The sequence below is a fragment of the Glycine soja genome, chromosome 15 (genome assembly GCF_004193775.1).
Source record: "Glycine soja cultivar W05 chromosome 15, ASM419377v2, whole genome shotgun sequence".
NCBI classification, from domain to species: Eukaryota; Viridiplantae; Streptophyta; class Magnoliopsida; order Fabales; family Fabaceae; genus Glycine; species Glycine soja.
This window is the reverse complement of record NC_041016.1, coordinates 49084365-49101301: the sequence shown is the minus strand read 5'-3', so window position 1 is coordinate 49101301 and position 16937 is coordinate 49084365. Positions and strand designations below refer to the sequence as shown.

At 31.3% G+C, this 16937-nt stretch overlaps 1 protein-coding gene across 1 annotated transcript; it reads right to left on the bottom strand.

Moving 5' to 3' along the window:
* Positions 1-6795: 6795 nt before the first annotated feature.
* LOC114386312 (protein unc-45 homolog A-like) lies at positions 6796-9528 on the bottom strand. Its single transcript, XM_028346278.1, has 3 exons — positions 9123-9528; positions 7885-8073; positions 6796-7376 (listed from the first exon to the last, which is right to left on the bottom strand). The coding sequence occupies exons 1-3, from the start codon at positions 9294-9296 to the stop codon at positions 6897-6899; spliced, it is 843 nt and encodes a 280-aa protein (XP_028202079.1). The 5' UTR covers positions 9297-9528; the 3' UTR covers positions 6796-6896.
* Positions 9529-16937: the final 7409 nt, after the last annotated feature.

The following is a 16937-nucleotide window of genomic DNA, read 5'->3' as shown; positions in this document are numbered from 1 at the left end:
TTTGAAATTGAAAATTGAAAATTGAAAATTTAAAATTTAAAATTTGAAATTTGAATTTTGAATTTTTTTTTTAATAATAGAAATTATTTTGTATAGTTAGTTGATTGTTAATTTAATTAATTTGATTTGAAATATTTGATTATTGACTATATTTGATTGTGTTTGATTGATGTGTTATTGTACTTGTTTTTGTTTGATTAATATTGAATGATTGTTTTAATGCCTTTTGGTATCACTTGATTCTCATACATTGCAACAAGTGGTAACATCTTTCTCTTCTCTATTCATGATTTGTTTTTGATGTTGACAAAGGGGGAGAGAAAGATAAAAGATAAAATAGTAAGAAAAATTATCTATTGTTTATGAGACAATAGGTTTACATATGAAAAATATGAAATCTTCAACTGTTTCATATAAGCAATCATTGCAAAACCAAGGGGGAGTAAACTATATGCAAATAGATATTTTTTCTTTGTTGTTGCTCCTAACCTACAGGTGGTTGTCATCATCAAAAAGGGAGAGAATGTAAATCATGAAGATTTTGACGATGTCAAGAAGAATTAAGAATTTGCTTGAGAAATGGGGAGAATGTAAATCATGCAAGCTTTGATGGTGTTGAGAAGAAATCACATGTTTGTCATCATCAAAAAGGGGGAGAATGTGAATGTATGTATACATGATTTTGATGATGTCAAAAGAAGAATCAAACAAGGCTCATTTTGCTTCAAGATTAATACAAGATTTTTTCAACAAACAAAGCCTTGATTCAATATTTCTTCAAGATCAAGCCTTGCCTCAAAATGTAGAGATTTCAAGTCATCCAAGGCACATGTAATCGATTACCAATACATGTAATCGATTACCAAGGCACATGAAAGTGTGTAATCGATTACACATCATATGTAATCGATTACCAGAGACTCTGAACGTTGGGAATTCAAATTATAACTGTGTAATCGATTACAAAAACATTGTAATCGATTACCAGTGGAAAGTTTTCAGAAAATCTGCCAACAGTCACATCTTTTCATTAGATTTGTGAATGGCCATCAAAGGTCTATAAATAGGTGACTTGGGCACGAATTTTATGCAGAAAGTTTTGATGGTCCAAAATGTCTTATCCTCTCAAAAGACAATGAGAGAGATTCCAAAAGAACTTCATTGTCAAATGTTCTCTCAAAAGAAATCCTAGACCAAACACTTGCAAAATCAATAAGGATTCTTACATGATCTTCATTGTAATATTCTTCTCTTGAAGAGAGAATTCTTCTTCCATTCTTCTTATTCAATGAGATTGGTTAAGAGACTGTGAGTCTCTTGTTGTAAAGGATTCCTGAACACAAGGGATGAGTTGTCCCTGTGTGGTTCAGACTTTGTAATGGATTTTACAAAGATAGTGGAAATCTCAAGTGGGTTGCTTGAGTACTGGATGTAGGCACGGGTTGTGGCCGAACCAGTATAAAACTGTGTTTGCATTCTCTCTTCCCTTATCTCATTTATGTTATTGCAATCAATTTTGCCTTGCATGTTTATAGAACATTATTAAATTGATTGTTGTTGCTTCTTCTGCATTCTAAGTCTATCCCTCTTAAGATTATTGAGGCCACAAGGTCCAACACCTTCAACATTAGCTTCAGAACTGATTTTCTCCTTTCCTTTCTTCTTTGAAGCTTCAGATATGGATCTCTTAGGCCTTTTTTTGGGGTTTGATAAAGACATGATGAAGAGGGAGTAAAAGAAGAGAAAAGGGGTTTAAGGGATTTGTGAGAGATTTTGGAGATTTTGAGTTGTGATGATTTAGGGTTCGGGAGGATGGTTATATAGAGTGGTTTAGGGTGTTTGGGAAGGGTGTGAAGGGTTATTGCTCATGGGAATCGAAGAGGCATGTAGTTGGGGGTTAACTTTTGTGTGTGAAAAGAGAAATCAACACACAGGACATGCAATGATCAAAATAATCAATTATATGATTTATATAATTGATTATTTTGTGTAGAGAAAACCACCCAACTTGTTTGCTACAAATAATTGATTATATAATCGATAATATGGTTTATATAATTTGATTATTTTGTGTAGAGAAAACCACACAACTTGTTTGCTACAAATCATAAGAGTCATGTGAAAAGTCCTCCTCCATCAGATTTGGCTCTGTGACAAGGGCCTTCTCATCCATAAATGGATTCTCCTCAATAGATGTAAAATCTCCCCCTTCATCCTTATACACAAGATCCATAAAGCCTACCTCGAGTGACCCAAGACTCAAGTTACACCAATCGTGGAGAATTCAGAGCAGAGGAAGTAGCCTTAGTGTCCTCGAATGAAGAATCAGATCTGGTAGAGGACATTGCATCGTCCACAGGCGGTGACTAGGACTTCGATGGAATAATGACCTTTAGCATGGGCATGGCAAAATGATAATAAAATGGTGTGGGCTAGCTCCACCAAATGTAAAAATCAATGATACATGCGTTCATCGACGTACTATGACAATAGAGGAAACCGTATAAGCAATCCACATGAAGTGTATCATCATGAATCAATGAAAAACATGGGAGTCAGCGTCGTGCTTGACATCAGATCCTGAAAATGGTAACAAGGGAGTGAGTACTCCATCCCTTTAGAAGCCACAAAAATAGACATTAAGTCCCACACATGACCTAAACAACCATCATATGTGGTCATATATCACTCATAACATCCTATTATGCAATTCTACTCTCACATAGTTTTTGTCTTGGGCCCAACACTACCACTAAGCCTATCAGGCCTTCATGGTATTACACAACATATGGATGATGATTGGGAGGACACGTCACATGTCGGTCAAGACATGGCGCTTTCACTAACCATGGATATGACTTTGGTCTAGTCAAGAATGTCAAGTGAGGCCCATAACACAACAGTTCAAAATCAAACATTATTAATAAGACCACATTCATAACATGCAACATACTTTGCCAAGTGGTCACACTCACTTGGTCTTACAATATATAACATAGCAATTCCCAAAATTTCACATTATAAAGTCTCAATCAAAGTAAACAATACATTCTACAATTTCACATCATTTATTTCATGCATTTCATACACATTCATGCTCCATTCTCATTTGGAATTGTACATCATTTCCCACTTTGAAATCAATTTCCCCATTGACGTAGAAATTCATTTAGGACAAACCATATATGCATCTCAAGGTTTTCAAATGTAAGGCACTCAGTTTTAGACTCAAAATTTCCAAAAACTACTACCATTTGGCCCTAATACCCAAACTGGCCAGCACTTAATAAAATTCATACAACTTGTTTTCTAATTTCCAAATGTTGTAGAAATTTGTTTTACGCAAACTTTATATCAAAATCTTTGTTTTCAAACATAAAGAACTCATTTCCACGGTCAAAATCTACAGAAAGCAAGCTCACATGAATAGGTTGTGCAAAACAGAGTTCAAATTCACTCTGCTTGCCATCTCTCTGTGTTTTATAGTGTTATATAGATAAATAGTTACACTCAATATCACAATTCAATGAGCAAGTTCACAACTCCTTAAATCAATCAACTTAACTCAAATAAATTCAAAATTTCCAATTAAGTGAGACATGTTAGGTTGTAATGGGGACAAACATGTGGTGTAAGGTAAGTATTGAAAGGAACAGGCTAACAAAGGGCTTCACTCAATGATATGAAAACACTCAGAAATCAAGAGAACTTTTACCTGTTTTTGCATTTTCTTTTTCATTTAACTTTTGATCTTTTTTTTCCTTTTTTCTTTTTATTTATTTTGGGTACAATAATTTATACATACATACATACATACTTACATACATACATACATATTCTTTCTTTTCTCATTTTTGTTTTTGTTTTCTCTTTTCTTTTTTTTTCTTTTTCATTAACCCCTTTATGTCTTTGATTTCACTTGAGAGAAGAACTTAGGATTTATTCACCAACATAACCTGGAATGTATATTAGTTCCCCTTTTTCCTCACATCAATAATTCACATAATATAGTTCAAGCACCAAAAAGAAATAATCATTTAGGCTCAAAGTAGTCAACTAGGGGAAAAACTAATAAAAAAAATTCACAAGTCTCAAGAAAGCTTATCAAAGTCTTATCTTTTCAGAAAATTCAGAATTTATTCAAGGATATTCTTGTCAAAAAAAAAATAATAGAACAATGCTAATGAAATGACCAATTCACCCACACTAAGAGAATCAAACTCAATACTCATATTTCTAAGGTCTAAGAACAGTTCACAATCATGCATGTTAATGTTCCCTCCCAAAGAAAACTCCAATTACCCAATACACACAAATTTTTTTGTTAAGGAAATAATTGAAAACGCAAAATTCTAAATCCAAGAACAAGAAAATATTTTTTTACATAGTGATGGAACTAGAATAATGCAAGAATTCACATATATCACAAAGAGCTCAAAGTTGGGGGAGCAATGATACCTATCCTCATACATATATAGTGCAATGCCCTCAATGCATCTAAATTAAAAATGTAAAATGCATAAAAAGGAAAAATGCACTAAAACAAAGCAGAAAAATAAAAGACTGGGATAAGGAAAAACCATAACATAAAACAGGTTGCCTCTTGAGAAGCACTTGTTTAACGTATCAAGTCTGGAAGATGAGAAAGGAAAGGCAATCAACCACCCTCGAACAAGGTGATTTTTCCTTTTTCATTGATCCTCTAATATAATCATCCACTCCATAGTCAAGATCTTGAATGGTGATGTTATCTCCTTTTTTCTTAGTCCATCTAGGGTCTTTTGGAATGACTTTCTTCCTTGGAGAATCTTCCTTCCCCACACTTGAGTGAGGCTTAGCCATAATAGTCTTTATCTAGTTGGTGACTTGAATAAAATTACATGTAGGGGAGAAGGAGGAATTAATTGTTGGATTAAACACTTTAAACACTTCCTCTTCATCACCTAACCTCCAAATTATTTCCCTTGTCAGAGATCAATCAAAACCCTTCCTCGTAGAGGAAGGGCCATCTCAAAATAATTGGGATTTTTTCATCCTCATTCATGTCCATAATCAAAAAATAAATTGGAAAAATGAATTTTCCAACTTTAACCAACAAATTTTCTACTATTCCTCATGAATAAGTAAGAGTAGTGTCTGCCAACAAAAGAGAAATGTTAGTGGGTTGGGGTTCTTGTAACTCTAACTTCTTATAGATAGAATAAGACATCATATTAATACTAGCACCTAAATCACATAAAGCTCTATCAATATGTAAGTTGACAATAGTACAAAGGGACTGAAAAACTCCCTTGATCACTAAGCTTAAGTGACAACTTCCTTAAAACTATAGTAGAGTATTCTTCATTGAGACCCATTGTAGCAAAGTCCACCAACTTTCCTTTATTTGAAATAATGTCTTTTAAATATTTGTTGTACCTTGGCACTAGAGCAATTGTCACAGCGAAGGGGATATTAATATGCACTCTTTTAAGCATCTCAACAAATCTAGCAAATTGTCCATCCTCACTCTTGTCTTTCAATCTATGAAGGAAAGGAACACTTACCTAAGGATGTGTTAGTAGAGCTATCAAAATGGGTTGGCCCGACCCATTGGGTTCAATTCAGACTTTCCATTGTCATTAGCATGTTGGTTCAAATAATCAATATATTCTTAAGATATTTACAAGAGAAATGAAATACAATAGTGAATGACAAATATTAAATAAAACTAATATTAAATAAAATAAATAAAGTACTTTAAACAATTTAGGTAACTTAGATCAGGTGCATCAATCACTTGTTCATCATCCATATAAGAAACTTGTTATGATGGAGGATAAATTTGTTGAGAAGTTGAAACATTTGAATCACTTGATTTTGCTTCGACATATTCGTCAAACAATTTTTCAATCGTTTTCCTTAAAGTAGTAATCTTCTCTTCACAAGTAGAAGGACCAATCTCTTCACACGTAGAAGGATCAATCTCTTCACAAGTTTTAACACATAAGAAAATAATAAACTACCTCTCACAAGAGAAAAACCATGCTTAACCATGGAGATGGTTTGCCTCCTTAACAATTGAGAAAATCTGCAAAGTTCATAACTAGCAGATATAAGATGAACTTCTTCTATGAGAGCAACAAAAGGGTGAGAATTTGGAGAAACACCATTGAGGAGGTTGATAGCCACTAACGAATCACCTCAACCTCAAGCTTTTTAACATCTCTAGAAACTGCCATCTGGAGCACATATAATAGAGCCCATATTTTTGCTCCAATAACCCCACCACATGATGAAATAGACACAATCCTAAGGATAGCACCATATATGGTTTTCAATTGCGGTTGCGGTCACAATTGCGGTGAGTTCAGAAAACTTTTACATTGCAAGAAATTATGAAGAAAAATATGGTTGATGCAACCGTAATTACAGTAGAATTTTCAAAGAGTAAAACCAAAATGAAATAGGACTAAAATCATATTTAACTTTTTTTTAAAAAAAATTTGTTGGGTAATCTTTTCATCTAACAATAAATCAAAGAGGTTTGGGCTTAGGCTTGTAGCTATAGGTGGTTTTTTGTTGTTGCAAATGATTACTCTAGTTTAGTCTAGAAAACAAACTTTAAACTTAACGATAATGTATATTGTTTGGTATTATATTATGCAAAATAATTTTTTGGAATAATAATATTTTTATTTTCAATTTTAAATTAATTATGAACAATGCAATTTTCTCTTCTGAACATGAACAGGCCAATGCATCGTTAAATTTTAAAATAAATGTAACATGTGAATATGCTACGAACGCAAACGCTAAATGTCAAATGCAAATATGTATTTGACAAAACATGAATATACAAGATAAGAGACATCTTCAAACAAATCAACTTATATGGACTGTACAGTAGAATTGTCTCACTTTACAGGACGGACACCAACTGTTCTTACACGAAATCGGTACTGAGGCAAAGATTCTTCATCTTCATCGTCATCGTCATCATCACTAGAATCATCTTCAACACTGTCCCACCGTGCATAGTCTAGAGCTGAATGTCCTTTTGGTTTTGGAATTGTTTGCCACCCTTTTGAATGTTGCTCTGTTGTTTCCCTGTTTGGTGCTTTAGGAGCTATAGCATCTGCTATGGACTTCTTAGGCTCATGGTTTTGGTTTCTTCCTTGCTTGGATGAAAATTTGAGGTCTGTTTCATGGGGAGCACAATCAGCAATAATAATACCTTTGCCAAGCTCAACCTTTTGATCTGTCCTAATATTAGAAATCGATGAATATTTCTCTCCCATCTCTTCATTTTCATTTTCTCCTTGTGATATCACCTCAGGTTCCTCATCTTCCTGTTCTTGAAACTCCTCTTCTGATTCTGGTATTGGAGCAAGTGCCTTTCCTTGAGCAAGAATATACAAAAAATATATATATATTCTTACTACCAGCTGAAAAATACTGTCTACAAGAACAATATTCTAGCCCCATTTACTAGGTTAGTCTAACCCACCTCTTTCTCTACTCCTTTTTATTCTACTACTTCCACTTTCCCTCGCTACATTTGTAAAATCCAACACTTTTTAACTATGATATAATTTTTAACTTGCACATGCACTTAATAAGGATCCCTCCTACTAGCTGGATGAGAAAAGGAAAAGGCGTGGGTAGAAAAAAACCAAGTAAAAGCCTGAGCAGAAAAATATAAAATCCCAAAAAAAGGAATAACAGCAACAACAACAATAATAATAGCAATAATAACAATAACTACTACTATTATTATGAAGTTGGAACCATAAGTCCATAGCCAAGTAATCTCTTATTACCTTAAAACCAAGTTAACGGTGTGCAATGCATGCACGTGGAATTGCAATGAAAATATAAAATAGAAGAGGTAACAGTGCCTACCAATTGCGTCTTCAAACGAGCTTGAAGATTTTGATAAACCTCTGAAGATGGATTCAACTCTAAAAGTCTGCTGACATCAAAAAGTGCTGAATGGTACTCCTTCAGGGTAACTAGCGTTTGAGCCCGCAGCATCAATGCCCCACTGTGCTTGTGATCAAGCTCAAGCACTGAAGTACACTCTTCTGCTGCCTGAAATGGCAGTGACAAGGATTGATTACACAGCATAAACTTGCAAATGGAGGGAAAATGAAAAGCAAAGGCATCATCATTTTAGAAGGTTAAGAACTTAAAGTTATAAGTAATGTTTTCATTTGACTCAACTAGTTAGTTGAAACCGAAACTGAGACAAAATAAAATTCAAACCAATGTGCTACAAAATTTATAACAAAAGGGAAATCATACAAAATTTATAAAGAATGAGATTATACAATCTCAGGCCAATAATTCAACATCAACAAAGCAGCCAATATTTGTTAGAATATGTTTTACACTGTCATTCAATCATAAATCGTAGCATAATTGAAAATCATGGAATTTTAGAATAATCATTTTAAAAATCATATCTAGGATGAATTCTAATTAGTTGACAATGTAAATAAAAAATAAACTCTACTTGATAACATTTGATCTATTACAATTACAAATAGCCACAGATCCTTCAGAGACATAAGAGAAGGAAAAGAACAAACTCAACTAAACAATTGTCCATTCACACCCCATAATTTGCATATAATTGCAAGCAATCAAGGTTTTAAAAGACTGTCCACGACTGTGATTTGAACTACAACATCAAGGTTTTCTAACAGTCCACGACCACAATTGGGACCGCATTGGTCACATTTGTGCATGATTTACCATGATATCAACAAACCGTGACCAATATTTAAAACCTTGCAACCAATATTACCAGCCAAACAAAATCAACAGAAACATCAACATAATCAGAATCCTGTTTCTTCATACTCTCACTTTCACTTTTAACCAATCAAACAGTTCCTCTCTCTTGAGCAGGGCCTCATAACCACACACTACACACACACACCAGGGATTCCATAATAATAAAAATTTGGACTTCTGAACTAATAATTACAAAACCCACCAATTTCCAATGATAGGAGAATCATTAAACTTTTAAAATTAAAAAAAAAAAAAACTAAAATTGGCGCAATTCAACTCACCTCACAAACACAGAAAACCCATTTCCTAACCAAACAGTAACTACAAATTTAAAAGAGAACCTTTTTGAAATCGTGAAGCTTGAGATAGCACGCGGCTCGGTTGCTATGCAAAGCGATCTTCTGAGGGTTGGTCTTGGCCAAGGCGATTGCTTCCGTGTAGAACCCTAACGCCTCCTCGTAACTTCCGTCGCGGTACATCTGGTGGGCGCGTTCGATCCTGTTCGGCGCCGCCATCTCCGTCACAATTCGATCGCAACAAGAAAAAAAAAAAAAAGGCTTCAGATTATGAAATGGTTCAAATCTATCTGTTCTTGGATTGCACTGTGCAAAGAAAATTGAGTTTTGGAGAGTTTTGAAATTTATAGGTTGAGCTCCTAGCTCAGTGACAGCTCGCGAATGAAGGGAGATAGAGAGAGAAAGGGACAACGGAACAAGACGATGCAGATGCTCGCGTTGGACGCGCTTCGCCCAATTATTGAAACGCGCGTTTTCTCTTTCTTTTGTCTTTTCGTATTTTTTAAAAAATATATGAATATAAACAGTGATATTATAAATTTATGAATAATCTTATATACATATGAAAATTTGGTTAAATTTCGGTTAGAATTGGATTGGATAACATTTTAAAATTAAATCCAATCCAATAAAACGATTTGATTTTTTAAAATTTCGATCCTTTTGAATTTTGATTTTTTTTATTTTAATTTAATTGAATCAATTTATGGATTTTTTCCCATTAGACCTACTATGTAGTTAGAATAAAAAAATATATCGTTTTGTTTAATACTAGACTTGTGTTACTTGTACGTTCCATGATATAAATGTATCTTATTTGTGTAATATTTTATTTTTTATAAAAATATTTAATTGTTTTAATTATTATAATATGATTTATTACTATGTGTGACATTTATATTCCGTTCATTTTTTTCTTAATACTATTATTTACTATTTTAAATTTTAGACTATTGTTATATGTTAAAAATAGTGTGTATTGAGAGCGTAAAATAATTTTAAGATTTAATTTGTATGTATGTCAATATAAAGATTTTTGTTTACATCGTTCATCAATCACAAAATACATTTTTAAAACTTTCAATCTTATCCTAACTACCTTAAAAAATTGTGATTGATTGATCATAAAAAAAATTTATACTCAGAATGTAATAAATTCTTGAATTTATATTATTATTTAATTATAAATAGTAACTTTTATAATAAAATTACACAACAATATGATTTTTGATGGATTGAAAATATAAAAAAAATTGATATGGGCAATGCATATAGTCAATGAACTCATATTATATTATTAATGTATAGTAAAACTTCAAAGGAAAAAGTAATAATTATAAAATTTAATTTAAAATATTTTTATTTTATATATATATATATATATATATATATATATATATATATATATATATATATATATATATATGAAACACTTTATTTAGTAATGTAAAATCACATGGCATTATATGTGTAAAAATGATCTATATATAATAAAAGAATTCATGTTTAATTTTGACTGTACAAAATTTTTTAGAACCAATAACAATCACACATTTTATAAATGAAATTAATTTATGATCCAATAAATTAGAGGAGATATGTAATTTCTGGCAAAAGTAAAAAAAATACCACTATTATAACAATGTGCAACAGGGGCCTTGGTGTGCTGTTGGAGATTATAACAATCTGGCTAAAAGTCAAGACAGGGTTGGAGGTAAACTGGTTACTGAAGCGGAATATGAAGATCTTCAAGCTATGATGGATGCAACCGGTTTGAGTGAAATAGACAGCTCTGGGGAATTTTTTACCTGGACTAATAAACAGGCAGACAATCCTATCTATTCTAGGATAGATAGAATATTGGCTAACATAGACTGGTTCCAAACTCATAGTGATGCTAATCTGACTGTTCTCCCCCCCCCCCCCCCATGTATCTGATCATAGCATCCTTTATTTGTCTAAGCCTCTTCATGTTAGAAAAAGAAATCAGTTCAGATTCAACAACTACTGGGTGGATGCAGTGGGTTTCTATAGTATTGTGGAAAGAAGCTGGAATCAACCTGCTAGAGGCACTCTAAGGCAGAGGCTGTGGTATAAAATTCATAGGCTTAGACCTCATCTCTTGAAACTTAATAAATTTACTAATGATATTCAAAAGAATAAACTTGCAGCAAGAGAAAAGTTGGACCAGGCTCAACAGGACCTTAGAAATAACATCATGGATGCCCCCAGAATTGAGGAGGTGAAAAGGTTGACTGATGAAGTGATCCACTGGAATGAAATGGAGGAAAAAATGTTGATGCAAAGATCCAAAATTGACTGGATTCGGGCTGCAGACCTAAAGGCCAAGGGGGTCTGAATATTTTCAATCTGAAGGTTTGGAATCGTATTACCATGCTCAAGTGCCTATGGAACCTGTGTAAAAAGGATGATAATCTATGGGTGAAATGGATCCATGCTCACTATATAAAAAACTCCTCTGTTATGAATACTATGATTACAAATAATTTTTCCTGGGTGCTGAAGAATGTGTTAAGTCAAAGAGAGTACATTCACACATTGCAGCCTGTGTGGGATGAGTTGCTGAATAGTGAAAGATTTAAAATGAAAAAGGCTTATGATAAAATGATGGAGGCTGATAGAGTGCATTGGAGCGGTCTGATGAGGAAAAATTGTGCTAGACCTAGAGCAATTCACACAACATGGCTTGCTTGCCATGGTAGATTGGGGACCAAGGATAGGTTGGTCAGATTTGGTATGATCACTGATAAGATTTGCAGCTTGTGTAAGGAGGTAGAGGAAACTCAAAACCATATTCTTTTTTCTTGTAAAGTTGCTACTGATATTTGGAGTAATGTTCTAAACTGGATAGGAATTGATCATGTCCCTCAGGAGTGGCCGTTAGAACTTGACTAGTTGCTGAACTTGACTAATAGGAAAGGTTGGAGAGCTTATTTGCTAAAACTTTCAGTCACGGAGACAATTTATGGCATATGGATCCACATAAATAGTAAGATTTTTGGAGATAATACTTATAGGAATACTAGCAAAGATGTTAGTGATGGGATTATAGAAAACATAGTGTATAGAGGCTGGGGATCAAAGAAACTGAGAAAGCATATAGCTTCTTTGATGATATAGTTTTTTTTTGTCTCTTGGGTAGGTTGGATCATTGGATCACCTTGTACTCACTTGACTTTTGAGAAGTAATAATATTTTAGTTCAAAAAAAAATCAATTAGAATATTTAATTTTTTATTGAATCAACTGAATATTCATTAATTAGACTATTTTTGGGAAAAATCAAAATTATATATTCTTATACATAGTTAATGTTTATACAAAGCTAATGATGCAAATTATTCATATAAATATCCTCCAATTTTATATGTTTTAACATTGTGAATTTGGAACTTTTAAATAATTTACAACATGATATTATAAGAGTGACACTTAAAATAATTAAGTACGATTTTTTTCTTCTGTACCAAATATCTTTTTTTTTTCTTTCAAAACATAGCATTGTAATTTCAGTAACTAATATTTGAAAACTCAAATTCTTATTTTTATATGTTTAGCTAGTTTACACTCGTTAAAGGGTAAAATTGGTATTTTAATCATCTATATGTAACTATTGATTTGCACCTCAAATTTAATTTTTAAGTTTTGCTATATGATAGTTAATTTTATCTCTCGACTTAATGAAAATTTCTTATATAAGACAACATAATTTTGAATTTTTTTCATATTCTACCATTTGTTTTCTTTTTCCTTTTAGACGTATCACTGAACAAGATGAACACTCTATACCTTTTTCATCACCAAGAGATTATAATTAACCATTGGGAAGGTCCAGTTCTAGCTAGGCGAAAGATGTTAATCATCCTAACACAAGAGCAACTCTAACTGGGAGTTGTTTGAGTGATTTTTATATAGATGAGAACTGGTAATTCTTATATATTTGAGAGCACCAGTTAAGTAGGATGAGTTGGAAGGTTTTTCTTTCTTCTGAACTTTGAAAGCAATGGTGTAAAAATAGTTCTTATAGAACAATCAGTTTTAATTAACATTAAAATAATATTTCCTAACACGATATAAAAATGTAGAGTAATATGTGAAATACATTTTTAAGTTTTAGAGTGGTTTCTCCATTTGACTAAATGTTGTTGAGGTTCTTAAGTCTAATGTGATATATAATAAGACACGCCAAAAAGTAAGTTAAAAATCAAAGAAAGTGCACCATCAGAGATATTCTAAATAAAGAGAAACAACAGGAACCAGAAATCAAGCAGGTGGAAAGGTGGGAGACATAACATAAGAAGATGCAGGACATCATATCGAACAATTATGATCACAATAAGAGTCCACTCCTAAAGTTTCCACATGTAAGAAAAAACCCAAATTATTTATATGTTGATTTCAGTGGTGGAACTTTCTAGTGGATGAGAGAGTTCAAGTATTCTGAAACGTACTCTTAGTATGTACATTAAAAATAGAAGAAATTAGTATATTGTTCCCATAGAATTAGATTTCAATGCAATTGTAAGTAGCTTGGTGCAATGAAATGTTCGTTTTTTCCATGAGGAAGAAGTTGCAATAATGGAAAGGGGGAACAAAATGGGAAAGGGGAAGAAAGCTTAGTCTTAAAGCTATATGTTTTTCCACTTTATATTATCATAAACTTTAAGTGGTTTAAGTTTGTTTTTTTTTTTATGACTATGAGCTTTTAGTTTCAACCACTAATGGAACAACTGTACATTTAACTTTCCATTTTATGTGTTGTTGTATTATCAAATTTGGTGTTATTTTCATTCAAGTTTCATCTTCCCATTGTTTTGTCAACCCATGCACGTAGACTGTGCCAGGAAGGCAAGAAGTATATGTTCATATATAATGACCACAGATTGAAGCAGACGTTATGGTTTGCTAAAAATTTGGGGAGTCAATGAAGTTAGCTTTTACGTTAATACTAATAATTTTGGGCCAGAGGATACTTAAGAATTATTACAATCGTAGCTTTGCATTTCAAGACCCTGCTACCATCATTGTTAATTTCTTGCATACTATTGTTTACATATAACCTATAATTTTCAAAGCCACTTATTATATAAATATATAATGTAATCAACTTCTGATTGTTGATGATTGCACTCAATTTCTAAGTGACATGAAAAATCAATTACAAGAACAACTAAATTAATGAAGCTGTATACTTTGGAAAAGAAAGTACGGAAACATCAAAACCACAACAAAAATAAAATAAAAATTAATTTAACTAACTGAACCATGAAGGTAAGAACTCGGGGGTCTAAGGGAGGGATTTTCTTGAATACACCAAATAGCAATCATCACAAGTTTTTCAAAGCTCTCCATGTCATTAATTGAGCATATCGATGCACTTCTAAACCAATCTGGTGCAACATACCCTTTTGTACCTCTAATTCCAGTTTCAGTGTGGCTTTTGATTGATGAATAATAGCTTTGTTAACCCAAAATCTGAAATTCTGGCATTATATTGATCATCTAGAAGGAACATCTCAAAATATTAATAAAATTGCATACATATCTAATTTTTTAATATTGAACATGCAATTTAAATTTTTCTTCTATCAATACATTCTTTAATATTATTGAATGAAATTCATATTGATACCATAAAATGATTTGGGGTCCTATTATTACGTAAATTTTACTTAATAATAAAGAATGTATTAAAAAATATTATTAACATAAATCAAGAAAAAAATTATACATTAAATATATTTAATGTAATGAGTACAATTGGTAGCATGAGAAGTGTTAGAAATATTCTTTCTTATTCTCTTTATATTATTAGCTTGAATTTATTAGAAATTAACAAGTTTGATATAATTTACTACTCATTTAACAATTATCTCCTAATTTAAAAATAAATTCTATCAAAATTAATAACTTTTAATAAATTTCAACTAATTTGTTGATAAGAGATTGATAAAGAGAACCTCAAATCATAGAGTGTCGCTATTATTTCCCTTGGTAGCACAACTCAACAAAGAATTAGTGATCAATTAATTTTGTGGATCAGGTAATGTGATGATCAAATGTTAATAATTAAAAACAAAATTAAGATAAAGAGACGGTTTGGTTTAGGTTTGATTTAGATGGTGGAACAATATTCTGACACAGGAAAGTCAAGGATTATCATAAAGGAGACAATATGGAGTTAATTTTTTTTTTATAAAAAGAAAAAAGAAAGAAAAGGCAAACTTATGTATTATTAAATGACCCTAGATGGGAGTTACTAAATTTAGGAAACGGGAACATCATATGTAGTTGGAATGATAGTAATAAAAAGGGATTGGTAAAATTTGAATTGACATGGGTGTCTTGTGAGTGGGGAAAAAATAAATCAATATGAAAGAAAAATATTAAACCAAAGAAAGAACCTCTCCAAACATATTTGAATATGGCATAGAAAATTATGCACTTCCTCCCTCGTTGAAAAGCAATGACCAATGAGGCATTGATTGATATAATATAATAGTAAAACTATCATTTTTTTTTCTTTTACATAACAATCATTTTAATCCTTAAAATTGTGTGGCACTATCATAATAGTCCTTAAGTTAAAAAAATATATTATGACTAACAAATTTCAATTCAAAGATTTGACATTTTTTAATTTCAGAAATTACTATAATAACCCTCCACAAATTTTAAAACTAAAACAGTAGTTTACTTCTTTTTTTTATTAATTATTAGTATTTTTAAATAATGGCAGATCCATATAGTAGGTTATGGGGCATTTGCCCCCACAATTTTTTTTATTTGCATATGTATGATAAGTTTTATTTTTGTTGCCATAAAAAAATCAGTGTTGTCTTCATAAGACTTTTTTTTTTTTTAGAAAAATGAATGTGAAAATTTATAAGAGATAAAAGAAAAAATAATATGAGTTGTCGTACCCTTCTGTATTTATAACGATAATTTTATTTGCCGATAAAAAAAAGTTGGTATTAATTTTACACTTTATGTTTCTAATTTTTTTTAATATTGACAATAAAAAATCATTCAATATTTTTCATATTTATGAAAATGTGTAAAGAATAATTATAATTTATAAAAATAATAATATTTTATATTCTTTTTGTCATGACATTTTGTATTTTGTAAAAATATATAATTTTTTTCCCTCAATTGGAGAGAATTTCTGGATGCTTAAAATTATTGTAAGTATCTATGGGTACTGAACAAGGACGGAGGCAGAAAAATATAGTTGGGGTGTGGGGGGACAATCACAAGAAAGGATTAAAGAAAAATGAAAAAGGAAAAAGGAAAAACAATTCTTTTCAAATGTATTCAATAAAAAAATGTGTATGAGTAAATTTTTAATTAAAAATAATTAAGGTTTGTAACATTTGTTATAAAATTTAAAAGAAAAAAGTTTTTTAATGATAAAAATAAGAATAAAATATATTTTTCGTCGTTCCTATACAAATATTAAAGTTTGGTTTTAATTTTTGCAAATTTTTCATCCATTTTTCATCCTTACAAAATTATAATATATTATTTTTTTATCTGGTGCTAGCTTCGGTTATATCCTAAATTACATGATATTATTTTTTATAAAAAAATATATTTTTCGTCGTCCCTGTAAAATTATTAAAGTTTGGTTTTAGTTTCTACAAATTTTCATCCGTTTTCCATCCTTACAAAATTATAATATATTCTTTTTTATCCGGAGCTAGCTTCCATTATATCCTAAATTACATGACATTATTTTTTATAAAAAAAATAAATGTAATTTATAAGTTAAAATCATAAAAAAATTACAAAAAATAATATATAAAAATGCAAAATACAATTTGTGGTTATTAAAAAT

Bases quoted from the DNA above. Each gene is read 5' to 3' on its own strand.
- LOC114386312 (XM_028346278.1), bottom strand. From the start codon at position 9,296: ATGGCGGCGCCGAACAGGATCGAACGCGCCCACCAGATGTACCGCGAC. The intron at 8,074-9,122 runs GTTCTCTTTTAA...CTGCCATTTCAG, and splicing joins AGCTTCACGATTTCAAAAAG to GCAGCAGAAGAGTGTACTTC. The intron at 7,377-7,884 runs GTAGGCACTGTT...GCTCAAGGAAAG, and splicing joins CTCGTTTGAAGACGCAATTG to GCACTTGCTCCAATACCAGA.